The sequence below is a fragment of the Mustela putorius genome, unplaced genomic scaffold (genome assembly GCF_011764305.1).
Source record: "Mustela putorius furo isolate JIRA1106 unplaced genomic scaffold, ASM1176430v1.1 tig00003901_pilon_pilon_pilon, whole genome shotgun sequence".
NCBI classification, from domain to species: Eukaryota; Metazoa; Chordata; class Mammalia; order Carnivora; family Mustelidae; genus Mustela; species Mustela putorius.
In genome coordinates this window covers 8,706,816-8,724,775 of record NW_025422049.1, presented here as the reverse complement: position 1 = coordinate 8,724,775, position 17,960 = coordinate 8,706,816, and the positions used below count along the sequence as shown (strand labels likewise).

General features: G+C 50.6%; 1 protein-coding gene across 1 annotated transcript in view; it reads right to left on the bottom strand.

Annotated features, from left to right (window-relative positions):
* Window positions 1-2,680: 2,680 nt before the first annotated feature.
* KIAA1210 (KIAA1210 ortholog) overlaps window positions 2,681-17,960 on the bottom strand; it is a 50,369-nt gene continuing 35,089 nt past the window's right edge. The window contains exons 8-12 of the mRNA XM_045068327.1: window positions 16,649-16,757; window positions 9,799-15,381; window positions 8,700-8,899; window positions 6,780-6,885; window positions 2,681-4,589 (exon numbers count right to left, since the gene is read on the bottom strand). Of these exons, the coding sequence (XP_044924262.1) occupies window positions 4,417-4,589; window positions 6,780-6,885; window positions 8,700-8,899; window positions 9,799-15,381; window positions 16,649-16,757 (6,171 nt within the window). The 3' untranslated portion in view covers window positions 2,681-4,416. The remainder of the gene's footprint in view (window positions 4,590-6,779; window positions 6,886-8,699; window positions 8,900-9,798; window positions 15,382-16,648; window positions 16,758-17,960) is intronic.

Below are 17,960 nucleotides of genomic sequence, written 5' to 3'. Positions count from 1 at the left end.
GAGGCCAGAACGCCCAGGGGGCTGAGACACAGGGGGCCTCCGATGGGGAGATGGCGGCTGAAAGCTGCATAAGGAGCTGTTCCAGAAGGATACAGACATGATACCACATGTATGACGTCTAAGACACATGCAAAATGACCACCAGGTCTGGATTGTAGCTACAGATATCTGGGGTAAAAAGCACACACGGGAGAGAAGCATACAAATGCAGCATGTGTGACAGCATGCTCAGGAAAAGGCAAAGAACTCATTTAGGATGGTGGCCCCGGGGGTTTGAGAGGAGAGGGCCTATTTCTGCATTTAGTTAAGGCTTCCTGCTACCCCCTTGACAGCACTTCTCTCACATTCTGTGCCAGCACATTTCCTATGCTAACTTACCCGAGCATTATTTTTTTTAATCGAGGTGAAATTCCCTCTAAATAAACCATTTAAAAGCGAGCACTTCAAAGACATTCACAATTTTGTGACACCGTGGCCCTCTTTCATTCCAAAATGTTTCCATGGGCGGCAAACTCTGATCCCATGAAGTAGCCACTCCCCATTTGCCCCTCCCCCAGCCCCGGGGCAGCCGCCAGTCTGTTTTCCATCTCCATGAATTTACAAACATTTCGTAGAAAGGAAGTCACAGGATATGTGACCTTTTGAGTCTGACTTCTTTCACTTGGCATCACATTTTCAAGACGCCTCCATGTCCTACCAGGCACCAAAACTTCACTCTTTTTTATGACCGAATCATGTTTTATTGTGTGTCTCTGCGGCAATTCGTTGATCCATTCTTCCGTCCGGAGAAATTTACATTGTTCCCGGGTGCGGTGAACAGTGCCTATGAACAGTCCTTCTCAAGTATTTGTGCATTATTCATACATGTGTGTATTGACCCCTCCCCAGCTCCCCACTGCCCCACCACAGTGAACTTCCAAATGATTGGGACCTTATAAGCTTTTATCTTCCCCCCACCCCCAGAACCCTAGGCCCTGAGTTTTTCGCTTAGTAGGTACTCCACTACTGCCTGTTAAAGTAAACTGAACACTTTCTCTTTTAACTGTTGTTTTAAAATGGATTCGCACGTGTTCCTTATGACTAGACCCGGGGGGGGACACAGAGGCACAGACGCCTGGTCATCAGCACCTAAACGGAGAGGGCAGGTCAACAGCACGGTGTGATTCGAGGGCCTTCAAAGTGGTTCCAGTTTGTTGGTGTTTTTGCGGTGCTAGCTGCGGTAGACTGTTGCTTTAAGACCCAAGGGAGAGGGACCTGTGTCCTGGGCCCCACTTTGGTCCTCTCCTGGCTACACCCCAGGCCACACCTCTCCCTACTGGACCAGAAGCCCAGTCCCTGGGGAACAGGGACAGGGTTGTGTCCCTGCTCGCCCACACTCCAGGGCCCTGCCCCCGCCCCACATCCCTGGCCTGCTGCCAGGGCCTGTGTGCTCCTCTTGGAGCTGTCCCTGAGAGGGCTGACTGCACGGGGCGGGGCGTGTGTGTGCTCCCAGGCCTAAGGGGGAGGGGGTCGTGTGCCTGAAACAGGGGATGGGGTGTGGTCTAGGAAGAGGGGGTGGGGGCAGCTCTTCCTATATCATCAGGGCAGGATTTAGAGGAGTCTGAGAATTCTAAATACTTTCAGGTCATTATGGAGGTACTTACGTCGTAGAAGGAGATAAATCATTCAATAAAACGTGCTGATTTCAACATTTCAAATACATAGATACATGGTATGTGGGTCCCCAGCTGAGCTCTTTTTCTGACTTTTTTTTTTTTTTGTAAAAAAAACATTTTGCAGATGTTACAAATGTTCAGAAAGTCCAGGTTAAATATCTGGTCCATCACCTCTTTCCCCCTCTTGGCTCCGGGGCTGGGGAGGGGCGCTTGCTTCTGAAAGTACTTGTTCTAATAGCCCATCTTGCTAGAAGACTTGGATCTTGTCCCTAGCCCAGGCTGGAGAACAACCACCAACCACCTCCCACCCTTAACCACCCCCTACACCCCTCCAACTGCAGTACCCTCTCTTCCCACTAGTCCCTTTCTTTGTTCTCCAGGTGTTTATACACCACACTTCTCTAATACCCCTTCTTCCCCACCCAAACACCCACCTGCTGGCCATCAGCTTGGCCAGGTGCCCCTGTGTGGAAGTCCTTTGTCCTCCACACAATTTCTCTTTTTTAATTATCTTTTTTTATTATTATGTTCAATTAGCCAACATATATAGTACATCATTAGTTTTTGATGTAGTGTTCAATGATTCATTAGTTGTGCAGGACGCCCGGAGCTTGGCACCACATGTGCCCTCCTTAATGCTCATCCCCCCGCTCACCCCCACTGGCCCCGTTACCCCCATCCCCTCACCCCCTCTCCCCTCCCCTTCTGAAACCCTCAGTTTCCCCACCCCCACCCCCGGGTCCTGAGTGTCTCCTGGTTTGTCTCCCTCTCTAATCTCTTCCCATTGAGTTTTTGCTTCCTTCCCTTATGGTCCTCTGTGCTGTTCCTCATGTTCCACGCATGAGTGAGACCCTATGATAGTTTTCTCTGCTTGACATACGTCACTTAGCATAATCCCCTCCAGGTCCACCCATGTTGATAAAAATAGTGGGCATTCATCTCCTAACGTTTTGCTTCTCAGACAACCCTCAGGTCTGACTTATCCGTATCTTATTCGTTTCCCTCCCCACGTGACCAAGACAGACTGCAGAACAAGCTTTATTGAATTTATTTGTGTTGCGTATATATAGTGAAAACCACAAATGCTAAAAGAAGCTGAAAACTTGTAAGAATGCGCATCCAGGCATTAAAAAAACTTAACAAAACTCTTTTTAAGTAAGGAGGTTAACTGTGGAGAAGAAATTATTAATGGATAGCTCTCAGAGTGAGAAAAAAAAACTAATAGTGGTCTACTCTAAAGAAAGGGGGTAGGAACTAATTACCAGGGTCACTGGACTAAAGGGCATCTACCGAAATAAACTGTTCACTATGGAAGTAGAAAGGAAATCAAACTCAATCACTCTAAAACCTAACATTATCAGAATGGCAAAGATACAGTATCAGAAAAAGATGTTTTATCAAGAAAATGCAAAAGCCAGCATATGACTCTACAATGTCATGTTATACCATCATCAAAACCAAGCCCCAAGGATTTAAATTTGCTCTGGCACCTCACTGCTTCTATGATTTTTTTTTTCTTATAGAAGGCAGCACCCCACTCAGAATTTAAAGTTACGGTTAGATGGCAGACACAGTGAGAGGTATAGCGAGAAGAAACTTCTGGGTCTCCTAAGAAAATGAGCTAGGGCCTGTCCAGGCATCCAAGGGGAGCGCTCCCTTAGTGTTTGGTATGTTTGGGAGATGGAATAGAGGGAAAGGACTTGGGGGACTGGCTCACCGGGGACAGGGTGTGCAGGGACCTATCCAGTCTAGTGACTTCTGAGGTATGTGCCTTCAGGAATGAGGGGAAGTAGAAGTTTACCTGATTTCATCACCTAAGGCTTCCAGTTTGCAGAAAGTTAATTGTTCTCAGGCTTTGGGGTTGCAATCTGGCTTTGGGCTAAAATCTTGTGAAACAGAAGCTGCTGAGGGGGAGAGACTAGAAACTGGGCTATGGGAAGGTGTCTTCCTTAAAGCTGGCGTCAAGAGCTCTCCAGGAGCCCGGGGTCTTAAGTGCTTAAAAAAACAGCATATATACAGCATTTGGTGTATTTCTCAGCAACTAGAGAGTCTCAATGGTCTTGGGATAAGAGGTCAAATACTGATGAGCTAACCATCTAGGGGAGCACGAGAATCATCAAGAAAAGTTCTGCCTCCTAGGGAGGTGCTCACTGGTGCGAAATTGGCAATGTGGGCGTGTGCAAAGAGAGAACGTTCTAGAAGTTGCAGGGATTCGGGGGGCTGTGCAGGGATACGAGGGTGGTGTCTCAAAGGGCAATGGCTAACTGGGGGACTGGCTGTGCAAAACTTTTCTCAGAGACCCAGAATTTTCCGTCCCACCACCTCTTCTCAGGGCCTTTGTGAAGCTTGGAGCAGCAATCAAAGAACGGAAGCATTTAGCCAGGCTCCTGACCTGAAGGCCAGTCCTTGGGCCAGATCATCAGGCCATTTCCATCCGAGGGAATTTATTTGATCAAGGGAAATGGCCACCACCTCTCAGTAGCTCTCACAAAATGTTTTTTGCTTCCTCTCTTCTAAAGCTCGCTGTCCAGAGTGAAACATGTCACATTGCTTTTGTAGAGGAAAGGCTGGGTTTTCAGATGTTGGCGGTGACTGTACTGAGTGAGGGTTAGGCTTTCACGTCATTTGTTATGTTAAAATACTTACTGGCTTTAATTGTGCTTTTAAGGTGCTTTTGCTTAATAGAAAGTGGTTGTAGGAAATAAATCACTACATAGCGTTAATGCGACTATTGGCAACAATTCCTCGCACTGGGAGCTGTTTACTGCATGACTTCCGATATATGGGTCCAAGCTTTGGCTTTCTCCTTGGCCAGGGAGAACCAGACTGGCTCTTCCGGCTCTGCTGGCGCCTGGACCACAGCTGGGAGAGTGGAAGACCGCCTGGTTTCTTTGGCCATGGCAGGCATTTGAGCTATCTTCTGATCTTTGAATCCTGCAAGAACCACAGCGAGTGACACACAAGCGGTAGGAAGTTCCTGAGACAATGGGGGAAGTGTATGGGATACAGTAAAAGTTCTCCTTTCAGGTTTCCTCGAGCTTCTAACAGTCCCGTGCGTGTGGCCTGCTACGTGCGGTCTCTTGAAGGGATAAAATCTACCTGGCTCTGGCCACGGGGGCCTGGGCATGGGAAGGCCCAAGAGAAAATACCAGCCAAGCTTTGGGTGGTTATTACTGGACTGGTTCACACTTATAAATTGAGACCAGAGAGGAAACATAAAATATGTCATCTATTCATTTTTTTTTACATTTCAAATCAGGTCATGTTATCTCTGTTTTGTTGATCCTTGTCATGTGAAATGACTAGTAAGGACTCAGTAGATCCACCCAGTACAAGTCCGTGCTAACGAACACTGGACCAACTACTGTGGCCGAACACAAGACCTCCCAGTCCCTGCTTCTACTCCTTCCTTCATCCTGCTTTACTGCTGACTGGCTCAGTGCCTTTGACTCAACCCACATGTGGGGGACGCATTAGAATTGCCTAGGGCTCCCTCTCTCTCTCTTTTTAAGCAATCAGACATTTATTTGGTCAATCAGTAGTTCAGGAGACACAGATTTGGGTAAAAGCCTGACTGCTGCTTTACAACTAGAGCTCTTTTTTTTTTTTTTTTTTTGAGAATTTATCTTTCTGACAGAGAGAGCATGAGCAGGGGGAGTGGCAGGCAGAGGGAAAGGGAGAAGCAGACTCCCTGCTGAGCAGGGAGCCTGCCGTGGGGCTTGATCCCTGGGATCAAGACCTGAGCTGAAGGTAGATGCCCAACTGATGGAACCACCCAGGCGCCCCAGCTAGAGCTTTTTTTTTTTTTTTTAAAGATTTTTTATTTATTTGACAGACAGAGATCACAAGTAGGCAGATAAGCAGGCAGAGAGAGAGGAGGAAGCAGGCTCCCTGCCGAGCAGAGAGCCCGATGTGGGGCTCGATCCCAGGATCTTGGGATCATGACCTGAGCCAAAGGCAGAGGCTTTAACCCACTGAGCCACCCACGTGCCCCCCAGCTAGAGCTTTTATTTAAAACTACCAATGCCCAGGGGTGCCTGGGTGGCTCAGTTGGTTAAGCATCTGACTCTCAATTTCAGCTCAGGTCCTAATCTTAGGGTCTCAGAAAAAAGCCCTGCATCAGGCTCCAGACCTAGAGCCTGCTTAAGATTCTCTCTCCCTCTCTCTCTTTCTTTCTCTCTCTCCCTCCCTCTCCCCGTGCCCCTCCCTTCCATCTGCAAAATAAATAAACAAATCCTTTAAAAATATAAAAATAAATAAAAACACCAATGCCCACACCATTTCCTGAACTACAAGAATTAGAATCGTTTGCAATGGCGCCAGGGCCATCTGTAATTTTGTAAATGCTTTAAAAGCTCAGCAGATGATTCGAATGCACAGTTGAGAACCACCTGACAGGAGCAGAGGGTCCGTGAGGTTGTTAACAGCTATCAGCAGGCCAGGCCCCATGATTTCATGGCCAGATCATGGCTTCCTAAGTTCCTGATCCAATTCCTTTTTGAAGGGGATCAAGGCAGAGGACAAAACTGATTCTGTACAAATCCACCCTCCCCTCTCCCTGCTCCTGCTGTAAAGAAAATCCCCCTGGCACACACCTGTACTGCTGAGACCACATTCTATTCTATCCGAGTCCTGTGTTCGCTTGGCTTTCAACATCTTCCCTGCTTAGAAGGTGGAGAAGCAAGCCTCTGAAATAGTGAAAAGGAGCAATTCGACACCACTGGGCCCATATAGTGGATTATTTTACAGTGTCCCTGGGGCTGTGGAAGGTGAGAAAGTACTGCTTTGCTAAGAGCTGGAAAGGAGCTTGGTGTTTTCCTCTGGAATCACAGCCATGGGAACATTTTAGTGAGTGATCACAACTCTGTGTCTATTCCAGTGTCCTTGATGAGGCAGAGGACTGGGAGACCCTGGGAAAGTCACACAGTGGACCCAGAGTGGTCCTCACAATTGGATTTTCCTGAAACAAGCTAATATCTGTACCTAATGGAAGAGCCATGTGAATTACAAGGCTGATTTGGGGCGGAGGAGGGGTTGGGGAAAGACATATTTTGTCTGAAGTGGAAATTGCAAAAGTTTCCCAATATGCTGCCAGGAGTTTTTTTGGAGGGGGGTTGTTTTTACCTGCTTTGGTAAACTTAGGTAGCTTCTTCTCTGCCATCTTCTCCAGTTTATTGACATCAGAAGCAAAAATCTTTCTGGATTGGTTTTCAGTTGCAAGGCCAGCTCCCTTTAATACAACAATGAAAACAAAAACTTGTTAAGGCCTGACATGGAGGAGTGATTGGTTATTCAGCGGCAAGCCCTGTCCTATTATGAGCTCCACATTAGGCAAAAGGAAAGAGAGCGAGGGAAGGAAATAGCACCGAGAGGAACTTGGCTCAGAATTTAGGTTCGGGGCGCCTGGGTGGCTCAGTGGGTTAAGCAGCTGCCTTCGGCTCGGGTCGTGATCTCAGGGTCCTGGGATCGAGTCCCGCATCGGGCTCTCTGCTCAGCGGGGAGCCTGCTTCCCTCTCTCTCTCTCTCTCTGCCTGCCTCTCCATCTACTTGTGATTTCTCTCTGTCAAATAAATAAATAAAATCTTTAAAAAAAAAAAGAATTTAGGTTCACAAAACCTCAGCTGGTTCAAGTTTACCACCTTTGAGATCTGGAAGAAAAGGTTGTCTAAACATACAAATAGTGTAAACAGGTTAATGTAATTATCTAACTTGAAAACAACCTTCTCCCTAGCACATTACCAACACTTAACAGCATGCTAACAGAGTGTGGGGATTACGAACAAATCTTATCAAGGAATTGAAGTGAGTTCCACAGGATCTCACTTAGCAAAACTGTTGACCTCTGACTTGCACTCCCTTTTTTTTTTTTTTTGATTATTTATTTATTTATTTGACAGAGAGAAATCACAAGTAGACGGAGAGGCAGGCACAGAGAGAGAGAGGGAAGCAGGCTCCCTGCCAAGCAGAGAGCCCGATGCGGGACTTGATCCCAGGACCCTGAGATCATGACCTGAGCCGAAGGCAGCGGCTTAACCCACTGAGCCACCCAGGCGTCCCCTGACTTGCACTCCTTTTACCAGAAAGAGACATAGCTACGGGTCTTTCCAGAATTGTACAGTTTAAACTTTTTGAATGCACCTCACCACAACTGGTCTAAATTACTGAGTCTAGGTACCCTAGTGCATTTCCCCCGATGAAAACTTCGACTGAGGCACGCTTTGCCCTTGTATGTCCTATTCCCATAAAAATACTAATGATGAAAATGAAAAAAAATCTTTCAAGGAGAGTTAAACAGATCCTAATGTGATCCCTTGACAGATAGAGTGAGCAGTTGAAAGTACAGGAACGTAGACATATCTCTTGGTATGTAAATGTGATATGTTTTCTTATGTCAGGGTTCTGCGATTTTGACAAGAGGGGCTCTTATTCCAGCACCTCCAAAGACATGGCAAATGGGATGTTGAAAGCTAGACACCATCCCATCATCCCTGATCCACAGGTGGGACCGTTAGTCTAGTTCATCACGTAACTCTGCTTCTTGCCTCTAGGGATGAGCCTCACTAAAGCGAACCAATAGTCAAAGCCCCAGATACCAAGCGTTACTTTTATAAGGTCAGTCATTCTGGATGATATGAAAAGGTGCCCAGAAATGAAATGTCAAATGAAAAATAGTATGTATGGTTCGATCACATTTATATCTTCTTCAATATACACATATTCATAGGCATAACCCAGTGGTTACCTTTGGGTTTTTTTTTTTTCTGTAACTTACTGTTACTGTTACTTTACTCACTGCTCAACTGATTTCACGGAATCCTGCTCTGGAATAATAATCAGGACAGGGTTTGATGTACGGAAACTTCTCATAGCCATTACGTTTCACAAACCCTTTCAGAGCATAGATTGGACACATTATTGTCTGAGTACCAAGCAAGGCTCTTCCCCACAAAGAAGCCCGCGCCTTGATTAGTGCACCCAGAAAGGTGGGGAGCTGTGGGCTCAGCAAAGTTTCCAATGCAAGCGTAGCCAACAAACTCTAGTAACCTTCTGGAGTGTTCTGTGGGTTGCCGCAAGTTCTCCCCCATGTCTAGGCTCTTTGGCCTCAGGCTTGGCTCCAGCTTTGTTCTTGGTTTTTGTCTCTTTCTTGGGAATTTGGACCTGGGAACTCTTCTGCTTCTGCTTTACCATGGTTATCCAAGCTGGCTCTGAGGCTGTGCAATCTGAGTGTTGGCCAAGAGCCTTCCCTGAGAAAGGAAGGAGAGCAGTTAGAACAGAAGTGAGGCAGGCAGGGTCTCGAGCCGGGCTGGAGCCCACCCACGTTAATGTACCAGATGGGATCCTTGTTAATTGCCAGATGAAAATGAACAGAGATTCCATCGAATAGGGTCCCCTTCTTTGGTGCCATCCCCACAACCTGGCAAGGCAGGAGCTCCTCGCATAGATCAGTTTGCGTACCATCCTCTGACTGGCCCCTCGCCCTCCCTTGTCCATCCCTCTTCCCATCCCCAGATTAGGGTAGGAGTGGGGTGGCCGAGTGGGCTGGGAAAACTACCAGGAGGCCAGAGGCTCAGGCTATTGATATCATTCCTCGAAGTCCAAGCAGTATCTTATGATATTTGACACTACATATTCCCTTATGCAATCATGTGATTACGTGGGTGTGGTTCTAGGTGTGAAGACCATGGGATGGTCCATGTGAAGGTACAAAGGCTTTGAGAGAGATTAGTGCTCAAAAGATCACCTAGCTCTGGATTCTTAGGCATTTCAGGTGTTGGAAGCAGCTGTGGAAGGAAATTAAGATTTCAAGCTGAGAGTCTGAACGTAGTGTTCTACTAATGAGTTGGCTTTTAAAAAACACATGGTGTTGTGGGGAGAGCATAATATGTGTCTAAGTATTTCGGGAAAGGCATAATATCCTATTGAAAGGGAAGGTGCCCAGAAGGAATAGGCAGATGGTGGTGTGTCCATCACAGAATGTGGATGGATGGATGCCCCCGGGAAAGGGAAGACTCAAAATTAACTATCCCCAAATCCATCAAGCCACAAGCCAGCCCTATCAAAATGACAGCTCAGCAGGCAAGGCTAGAACAGACTTTGATCTCTACTTGGTACCTCCTTGTCCTCCAGAGAGAGAAAGTCTCACCTGGGACCTTATAAATGGGTTGCTTCTTGGCCATGCTTTCAGACTGGGGCTTGGTCTGTTGCTTCTCTGCAAGGTCAGATGCTGTGCCGGGGTTTTCTGCAGTGCCCTGGAGCCCCTGGGAAAAGCTTCTTTTGATTTGCTGTTCTGTGGAAGATGAAATCGGGCCCAAGGAGAGTGAAGAAAACTTTAAAATGTCATCTTGTTTCTCACTCTTGTACTTCTTCAAGGTAGGGACTTTTCTCAGGCGAACTCCAAAAATGGTTTCAACACCAGTCTCACCGGTGGATTCATATGGATGGCTATTATTTCGATCACTGCTCTTGAGACCCTCTCCCTTGGAGTAAGTGCCCCCCACAGTGGAGGTCTGCCTGGTAGAAGCCGTAGTGAACTTCATGGGTTTGGGATCTGGAAGCAGGGTATTCTTAAGGAGGTCTTCAGAGACTTGTCGAAATTTCCTGGTCTTGTTTGGAGAAGCTGGGCCTCTTGAGAGGGACCAGCTTCCTGGATGGCTCTCAGAGGTGGCGCCTACTGCGGCAGCACTCACAGAGCCTCGACGCACCTGTGGCAGGTACTCAGGCTCTGTCAACACCTGGCAAGGGTATCTGCGATGGCGAGGCTGGTGCTCCTCAGACCTGTTCCAATCTCCAGGGACGCTCGCTGGACCTGCCAAGAAAAGCCGTGGCTGTAATTCAGCCCCCTCCTTGGCTTGGTGAGGGCCTCTGGAAGGCAGTGGCTCTTCAGAACTCTTCCATATTTCAGGAGAGCTCTGAGAGGCTGAGGAGACTTGCTGGTACTCGAGCTTGGCCGGTGCCATGAAAAGGTGTCTGGGGGGCCCCTGCTCCTTGGAACTGCTCTGCTTCGGCTTGGTGGGGACACTTTCTGAACGTGGGAGAACTTCCCTGGGGCCTTCCGGCCTCCCCAAGGGCTGTAAAGCGTGTGCGAGGGGCAGCAGCTTGGAAGAGACGGCTCCCTCGGTACTGGCATTCTCTGGGCCCAAGAAAACTGGGTACTGGACTTTAGACCTCAAGAAAGATTTGGAAAGTTGATTTGTAGATAGAGAATTAGCAGCGCTCTCCGAAAACACTTTTTCTGCCATAAACTTCACAAACGACTGGGAAGGATGCCTGGACACTGGCGGTTTCTTAGCGGATCTTTCAGCAACGGTATTCTCTATACGTGAGGACATCTCCTGAACCTTAGACCTTGAAGAGAACTGGGTAGGATATTTGGAAGCCACTGGCTTCACATACATGGCTGTCTGGGCGGCAACACTCTCAAAATTGTATGATATTTGCTGGACTCTGTATCTCCCAGGGGACTGGGAAGGCTTCTTGGAAGGCCAGGGCTCTATAGAAGCAACCCTCTTGGTGGCAAACTTTTCTGGAGCTGCGGAGACTTGTTGCCTGACCACTGCCTTGGTCAGGGCCTGAGAAGCCATTCTGGAAGAGAGCTGATCTGTGGAAACGCTCCTCTGGGTCAGGGAGCCGTCTGGAACCAGGAAGGCTGGTTGTTTGACCACTGTTTTTGTCAGAGCCTGAGAATGCATTCTGGGAGACAGCTGATCTGAGGAAATGCTCCTCTGGGCCATGGAGCCCTCTGGAACCAGGAAGGCTGGTTGTTTGGCCACTGCTTTGGTCAGAGCCTGAGAAGCCATTCTGGAAGAGAGCTGATCTATGGAAACACTTCTCTGGGTCAGAGAGCCATCTGGAACCAGGAAGGCTGGTTGCTTGACCACTGTTTTTGTCAGGGCCTGAGAAGCCATTCTGGGAGGGGGCTGCTCTGTAGAAACGCTCTTCTGGGCCATGGAACCATCTGGAGCCAGGAAGGCTGCTTGCTTGACCATTGCTTTGGTCAGGGCCTGAGAAGCCATTCTGGAAGAGACCTGATCTGAGGAAACACTCCTCTGGGTCAGGGAGCTGTCTGGAACCAGGAAGGCTGGTTGCTTGACCATTGCTTTGGTCGGGGCCTGAGAAGCCATTCTGGGAGGGGGCTGCTCTGTAGAAATGCTCTTCTGGGCCATAGAGCCATCTGGAGCCAGGAAGGCTGCTTGCTTGACCACTGCTTTGGTCTTAGAAGACCTTCTGAGAGAGTGCTGCTCCATAGCAATTCTCCTCAGGGCTTCTGCGCCCTCTAGAGCCTCTGAGACAGGTTGCTTGACTTTTGTGCTGCCCCGGGACCTGACAGAGCATCTGGGAAGCTTTGGCTCGGCAGGGGCACTGCGTCGTTCTGGAGGCACGCTCCTTTGTTCTGGAGGAGCACTATGTTGTTCCAGAGGTGCACTCTGTTGTTCTGTAGGAGCACTGCTTAGTTCTGGAGGCGGGTTGCACTGCCCTGGAGGTCCGCCCTGTTGTTCGGGAAGCACGCTCTGTTGTTCTGGAGGAGGACTGTGCTGTTCTGGAGCCGCGTTCTGTTGTTCTGGAGGAGGACTGCGTTGTTCTGGGGGCGTGCTCTGTTGTTCTGGAGGCGTGCCCTGTTGTTCTGGAGGAGGACTGCATTGTTCTGGAGGCACGCTCTGTTGTTCTGGAGGAGGACTGCGTTGTTCTGGGGGCGTGCTCTGTTGTTCTGGAGGCGCGCCCTGTTGTTCTGGAGGAGGACTGCATTGTTCTGGAGGCACGCTCTGTTGTTCTGGAGGAGGACTGCGTTGTTCTGGAGGCGCGCTCTGTTGTTCTGGAGGCGTGCTCTGTTGTTCTGGAGGCACTCTCTGTTGTTCTGGAGGAGGACTGCATTGTTCTGGAGGCGTGCTCTGTTGTTGTGGAGGAGGGCTGCGTTGTTCTGGAGGCACGCTCTGTTGTTCTGGAGGACTGCGTTGTTCTGGAGGCGTGCTCCGTTGTTCTGGAGGACTGCATTGTTCTGGAGGCATACTCTGTTGTTCTGGAGGACTGCGTTGTTCTGGAGGCGTGCTCCGTTGTTCTGGAGGACTGCGTTGTTCTGGAGGCGTGCTCCGTTGTTCTGGAGGACTGCTCCGTTGTGGGGGGGCACTCGCTGATCGCCGGGAGTCGGCTCGCTTCACTGCCCGCCTCCTGGGGTTCTGAGAAGTCTTTCTGGGAGGCAGTGGAGGCAGGGGAGCTCGAGGCTCCAGAGCAATGCCCCACTCCAGAGCAGCGCTCTCTTCGCGCTCGGAGTCCTGCTGCTCGAATGAGGAGCTCAACCAGGACCGGTAGACGGTTCTGGGAGATGCCGGGCCTGGCACCAGGGCAGCACCTGGGGTGGAGGCACCCACCGGCTCTGGTGGGGCGGGCTGTGGCGGGACTTTGGGCCACACGGCGGGCTGCGAGGGGTCTCTGGGCGGCAGCTCCGCGGATGCGCCCTCAGTGCAGGTGCCATCAGCCTCCGATGCTTGCGCACCTCTCGCATTGGTCAAGGCCTGAGCAGAGTATGTGGGGAGCAGGGGCTCCATCGAAATGACCTTCTCGGCGGCGGCAGCTGTGGCCTCCAGACCCGAGAACACACTGGGCTCCGCTATGGGGTTCACGGAGGCCTGGGCAAGGCCTTGCAGAGACCAAGGCTCCGCAGGAGTGGCCGGCATTTCTGGACTGTCGGGGGCCTGTTGTGGGACCAGAGGTCGCGTCGGGGACTGAGAGTCGAGTCTGGGGAGCTGCGGTGGCTGCACCAAGGCGTTCTGGTCGACCCCAGCACTTTCTGCTCCCAGGCACACCTGCTGCTCCACGACTGGCCTCAGGACCGTCTGGGAGGGACATCGGGGAGGCGGCAGCTCCACGCAAATGCTCCCCTCGACAGCCGGGACCCACACAGGCTCCTGGAACGCTTGCTTGGTGATGGGTTCCAGCAGCGGGTGGGAATGCGGCCTCGGAGGCAGCGGTGGCAGCAGCTCCGCGGAAAAGAGCCCGACAGCGGTAGAAATTTCTGGACTTTTGGAGACTGGTTGCTCCACCCAAGGCCTCCCCAGGTGCTTGGAAGAGATTCTGGCAGGCAGCGGCTCCGGAGGAATGTCCCACTGTGCAGCCGTGCTGTCGGGGCCCGCGGAGGTCTGTGGCTCCGCCTGAGGGCTCTGCCGGGGCTGGACCGGTTGACGGGTGGGCGTGGGCTCCACAGGGCTGCTGCTGGGGGCAGGAGGCCTCACCGAACCCTTGGACATTTGCTGCGGAAGGATCGGCTTCGAGAAGGACAGAGCCAGCCGCTCCACGGACACACCCCACTCTGCTGAGAGGATCTGGGAAACTGAGGCCACCTGTTGCTGGTCTGCGGGCTTCGCCGAGGCCTGGGAAGGGGGTCCGGGAGGCCCTAATTCGTCCGCGCTGCTCCACTCTTCAGCGCTGTCGTACTTCTCCACGTAGCCATCGGATTCTGTGAACATTTGGTCTTCAGGCTCCCCCAAGGCCTGGGCAGCTGAGGTGGGAGTCAGCAGCTCATCAGAACCGCTCGAGTTGCTGGAACTTTCTGAGTCTGAGGCTTCTTGGTCATCGTCAGGCTCCTCCAAGGGCTGGAAGGGGTGGCTGGGAGCCCGCTGCGGCTCGGACCCACTCTCCTCCTCCACCAATGCACTCTCTGGATCTGAGGATGCTTCCTCGGCTTCCGTGCTCCCAAAGGCCCCCTCCGAGTATCTGGCGGCCAGCTGCCGCTCGGGGCTGCTCAGTTCCCTAGCCGAACTCTCGGATCCTGTGAAGACGTCTTGGTCATCGTGAGGCTTCCCCGAGGACTGGAGAGAACCCCGGGGGAGCAGCTGCTGCTTGGGTCCGCTGTCCTCCTCTGACGGGCTCTCGGGATCCGAGGACCCGTCTCCGGCTCTAGGCTTTCTCAAGACCCAGGAAAGGCTTCTGGGAGTCAGCCTCTCGGCAGAAATGCCTCCCTCGGCCCGAGCGCTCGCCGGGCCTGAAATGCTTGCTGTGAAGGCCCGGAGAATGTTTGCGGGTGACCTTTCTCTGCAGACGGCTGGAATATCTTGAACGGACTCCATCTTCAACTTGATAGTTTGCAGATCAAAGCTGAAAGCCTCCTCCCCTTCTGACTGGAGGTGGGAGGAATCCATAAACACTTGTGCCTCCATAGCCACTGAGAAGATGACATCCTCCGAAGCTGTAGAAAGGCTTTCCGTCCCGGATGAAAGAGGAGCTCTGGCTTCTGGCTGCTCGGCTCCGGAGGCCCCGCCCTCCCTGCCTGGCGATGGACCCCAAACCACAGACTCTGCCCGGGCTTCGGGTACAGACTGGGACACTAGGGCTTTTCTGGTGTTCAAATCGATGCCAGCCTTTCTCTTTCTCTTGCCATCTCCATCTGGAAGCGGCTCCTGGGGAGGAGTGCGTTGGGCCTGCCGAGTCGCAGGCTGCTCCATGACTTGCCGCTCCAGAGACAGGTTCCGGAGACGGCAGTCCCTGGCATTCTTATTGGCAGGTGGGGACCCAGCCCTCTCACTGGGGACAAGCCCTCGACTGGATGGTTTAAACCTTCTTCCTCGGGGCGCACACTCAGTCGATCCTGAAGCACTCGATCCTTGTTTGCTGCGAAGTTTCCCTTGTGCCACTGACTCCCGGCTCTCACCCCAGGCCCCGCTGGCCCATGCAGCCTTGTCCACTGGCTTCTTATCCTGCATTTCGGTTCTCTTGCTGTGTTTCAGGCTTGAGACACCTGTACCCAATAGAAATAAGGGAAAGAAAAATATGCATGCCTGGGACATCCTAAAATCAGAGGATTCGCCCCCGCCCCGTGGGTACATAGTCACTACTGAATCTCTTGGTATAAAGAAGCTTCTAGGCAGAACGGGGTCAGGGACTTGGCTGCTATTAGCCTCTACAGTTGGAAATGTTTACATCAAAGCGAAATCCCAATTTTATGAACGGATTACGAGGTCATCTCATCAACCGCCAATCAATGGTCTGGGCCACCGTTAGGTGAAACATGATTTTTGAACCCAAGGACACCAAATGGGTTCTATCCTCTGGGTGTAGAAGGGACGATTATTAAAGATAAATAAGAGAAAAAGATGAAAAAGAAAGTAAATTTAACTTTTACTTCCATTTCTTCTCTGTATGTGTGTGTGTATGTTTCAGGACAGTTTGGTGGTTTTGTTAGTTTTCATGGAAAACGAATTTAGGGATATCCCCCCCTTTCTTTTTGAACCCACGTGTAAAATCCTTTGTAGCAAAAAATAGGAAAGAACTCTTCAACTTAATTGTGGAATTGGAATTTTGTTTTATCAAGTATCGCTTGAAATTAGGTTGCTGTCAGCGGGAGCCACTATCCTTACACACACACACACACACATTTTTTGCTCCAGTGCTTTGTGTGGCTTGGGGGATTTGAGGGGCACCTGGGTGGCTCAGTGGATTAAGCCTCTGCCTTCGGCTCAGGTCATGGTCTCAGGATCCCAGGATCAAGCCCTGCATCGGACTCTCTGCTCGGTGGAGAGCCTGCTTCCCCCTCTCTCTCTGCCTGCATCTCTGCCTCTCTGCCTACTTGTGATCTCTGCCAAATAAATAAATAAAATCTTTCCCCAAAAACCTAGTTTTGGGCTATTTCTGTTATTAGTCTGGTTCTGGAGCTCAGGGGATATGGAAGGGGGAAATCACTGGTTGCCTCAGATATACCTTAGCCTTAGAGAGGATTAGACAAGCTTACAAACAAATAAGCAAGCACAGCACATCTCTCTGGTTGCAAATTCGTTTAGATAAAAGAGCGATCCAGGCATCATCTTTTACCTTAATCCCACACCAGTGGCAAGGGTACGAGTCGGGCAGTTTGGCTGGAGGAACCCAGACCCCCTTTGATATGCATCTTAAACCAAAAGCTCTCTAAGGGCCAGGGACAGACAGCAGCTTAGTCAATCTCATTCCACAGAGCCTGTCACAGAACGTGTGCAATACACCTTTCTGAATGAGGGTAAGTGTGTGCTAACCTGCACCGTCTCTTCTCGATTTCCATTTGTCCGTTTCTCTTGTCTTGGTTGTACTCTTCTCTTCTCCAGAAGCCACTAGAAGGATGGGCTCCTCTCGCTTTGCTTTCCCCTGAAAGAGGGAAAGAAAGAGCTTCAGACAGAAGTGCTTCCCACCCACCTCTGCGTGGCTGCCGAAGAGGATGACCTCAGGAAAAGAAGTCCTTGATCTCCAAAGGGCTCTGCTGGGAACACAACCACACCGTTAACCACAGAAATGATTTCCAGTGGCATCCATCCCCTTGCCGATCATGTTACCTACTGGAAGTGATCATTTTACTCATTGGGAGTGATTCGCCCAGAATGGAAGCTTCTGATCTCTGAGGGGTTGGCAGAAACAGCCCCAAATCCGCTGAACCACACAACAAGCCCGATGGCAGTCCTACTGGTGGCAACACCGGAATCCCCAAATTCGTTTCGGTGGATCTGGGAGCCAAACTCAAAACCCATTTGGCTTCTTTTCAGGGAATTTAGTGAAATCATGAAGTACGTCTCTCCAGCTCCAGAGAAGGAAGAGGGTTGGGGTTTTGCTGGGAAAGGAGAGAGAAAATGACGAAGGGTCCGGCCCTCCCGCTGAGAGGGTTGAAGTTGGTTTCATATAAACAAGGTTTACGGATGATTACGGGGCAGCTTTGGAAATGTCAGAGCAAAGCTGCCCTGGACAGCAGCCGGACACTGCTAGCGTGAGCCTCTGTGACGTGCCTCTGAAGACTAACGTCCTACGCCTTCCGCTCGCACTCACAGTGCCTGTGCAGACTCGCTCAGCACAGAGGGATTCGTTCTTCAGTGAATGAGGTGAGGCAGCCCTGGGTTCCAATCTCTGCTCCTCTGTTCACTCACCACGTGAGCTTGGCCAGGTTGTTCGCTAAATCTCTATGCCCACACCTGAAAATTAGGGGTGGGGGGAACCTAAGCAACTCTAAAGCAAGGAGCAAATGATAGTGGCCATCATGTCAAACATGGTCCTGGACCCTTTTACATTCAGCCATGTCTCGGGGGAGTCACATGGAAGATGTCCTGACCTTCTGAGAGAGGGATGCCCAGGTCTTTTCTTCTTCTTTTTCCAAAAAGATTATTATTTATTCATTTGAGACAGATATATATATATATATATATATATATAGAGAGAGAGAGAGAGAGAGAGAGAGAAAGAATGAGCAGGGGGAGGGACAAAGGGAGACGGAGAAGCAGACTCCCCGCTGAGCAGGGAGCCTGATGCGGGGCTTGATCCCGGGACCCTGAGATCATGACCTGAGCCAAAAGCAGACGCTTCATG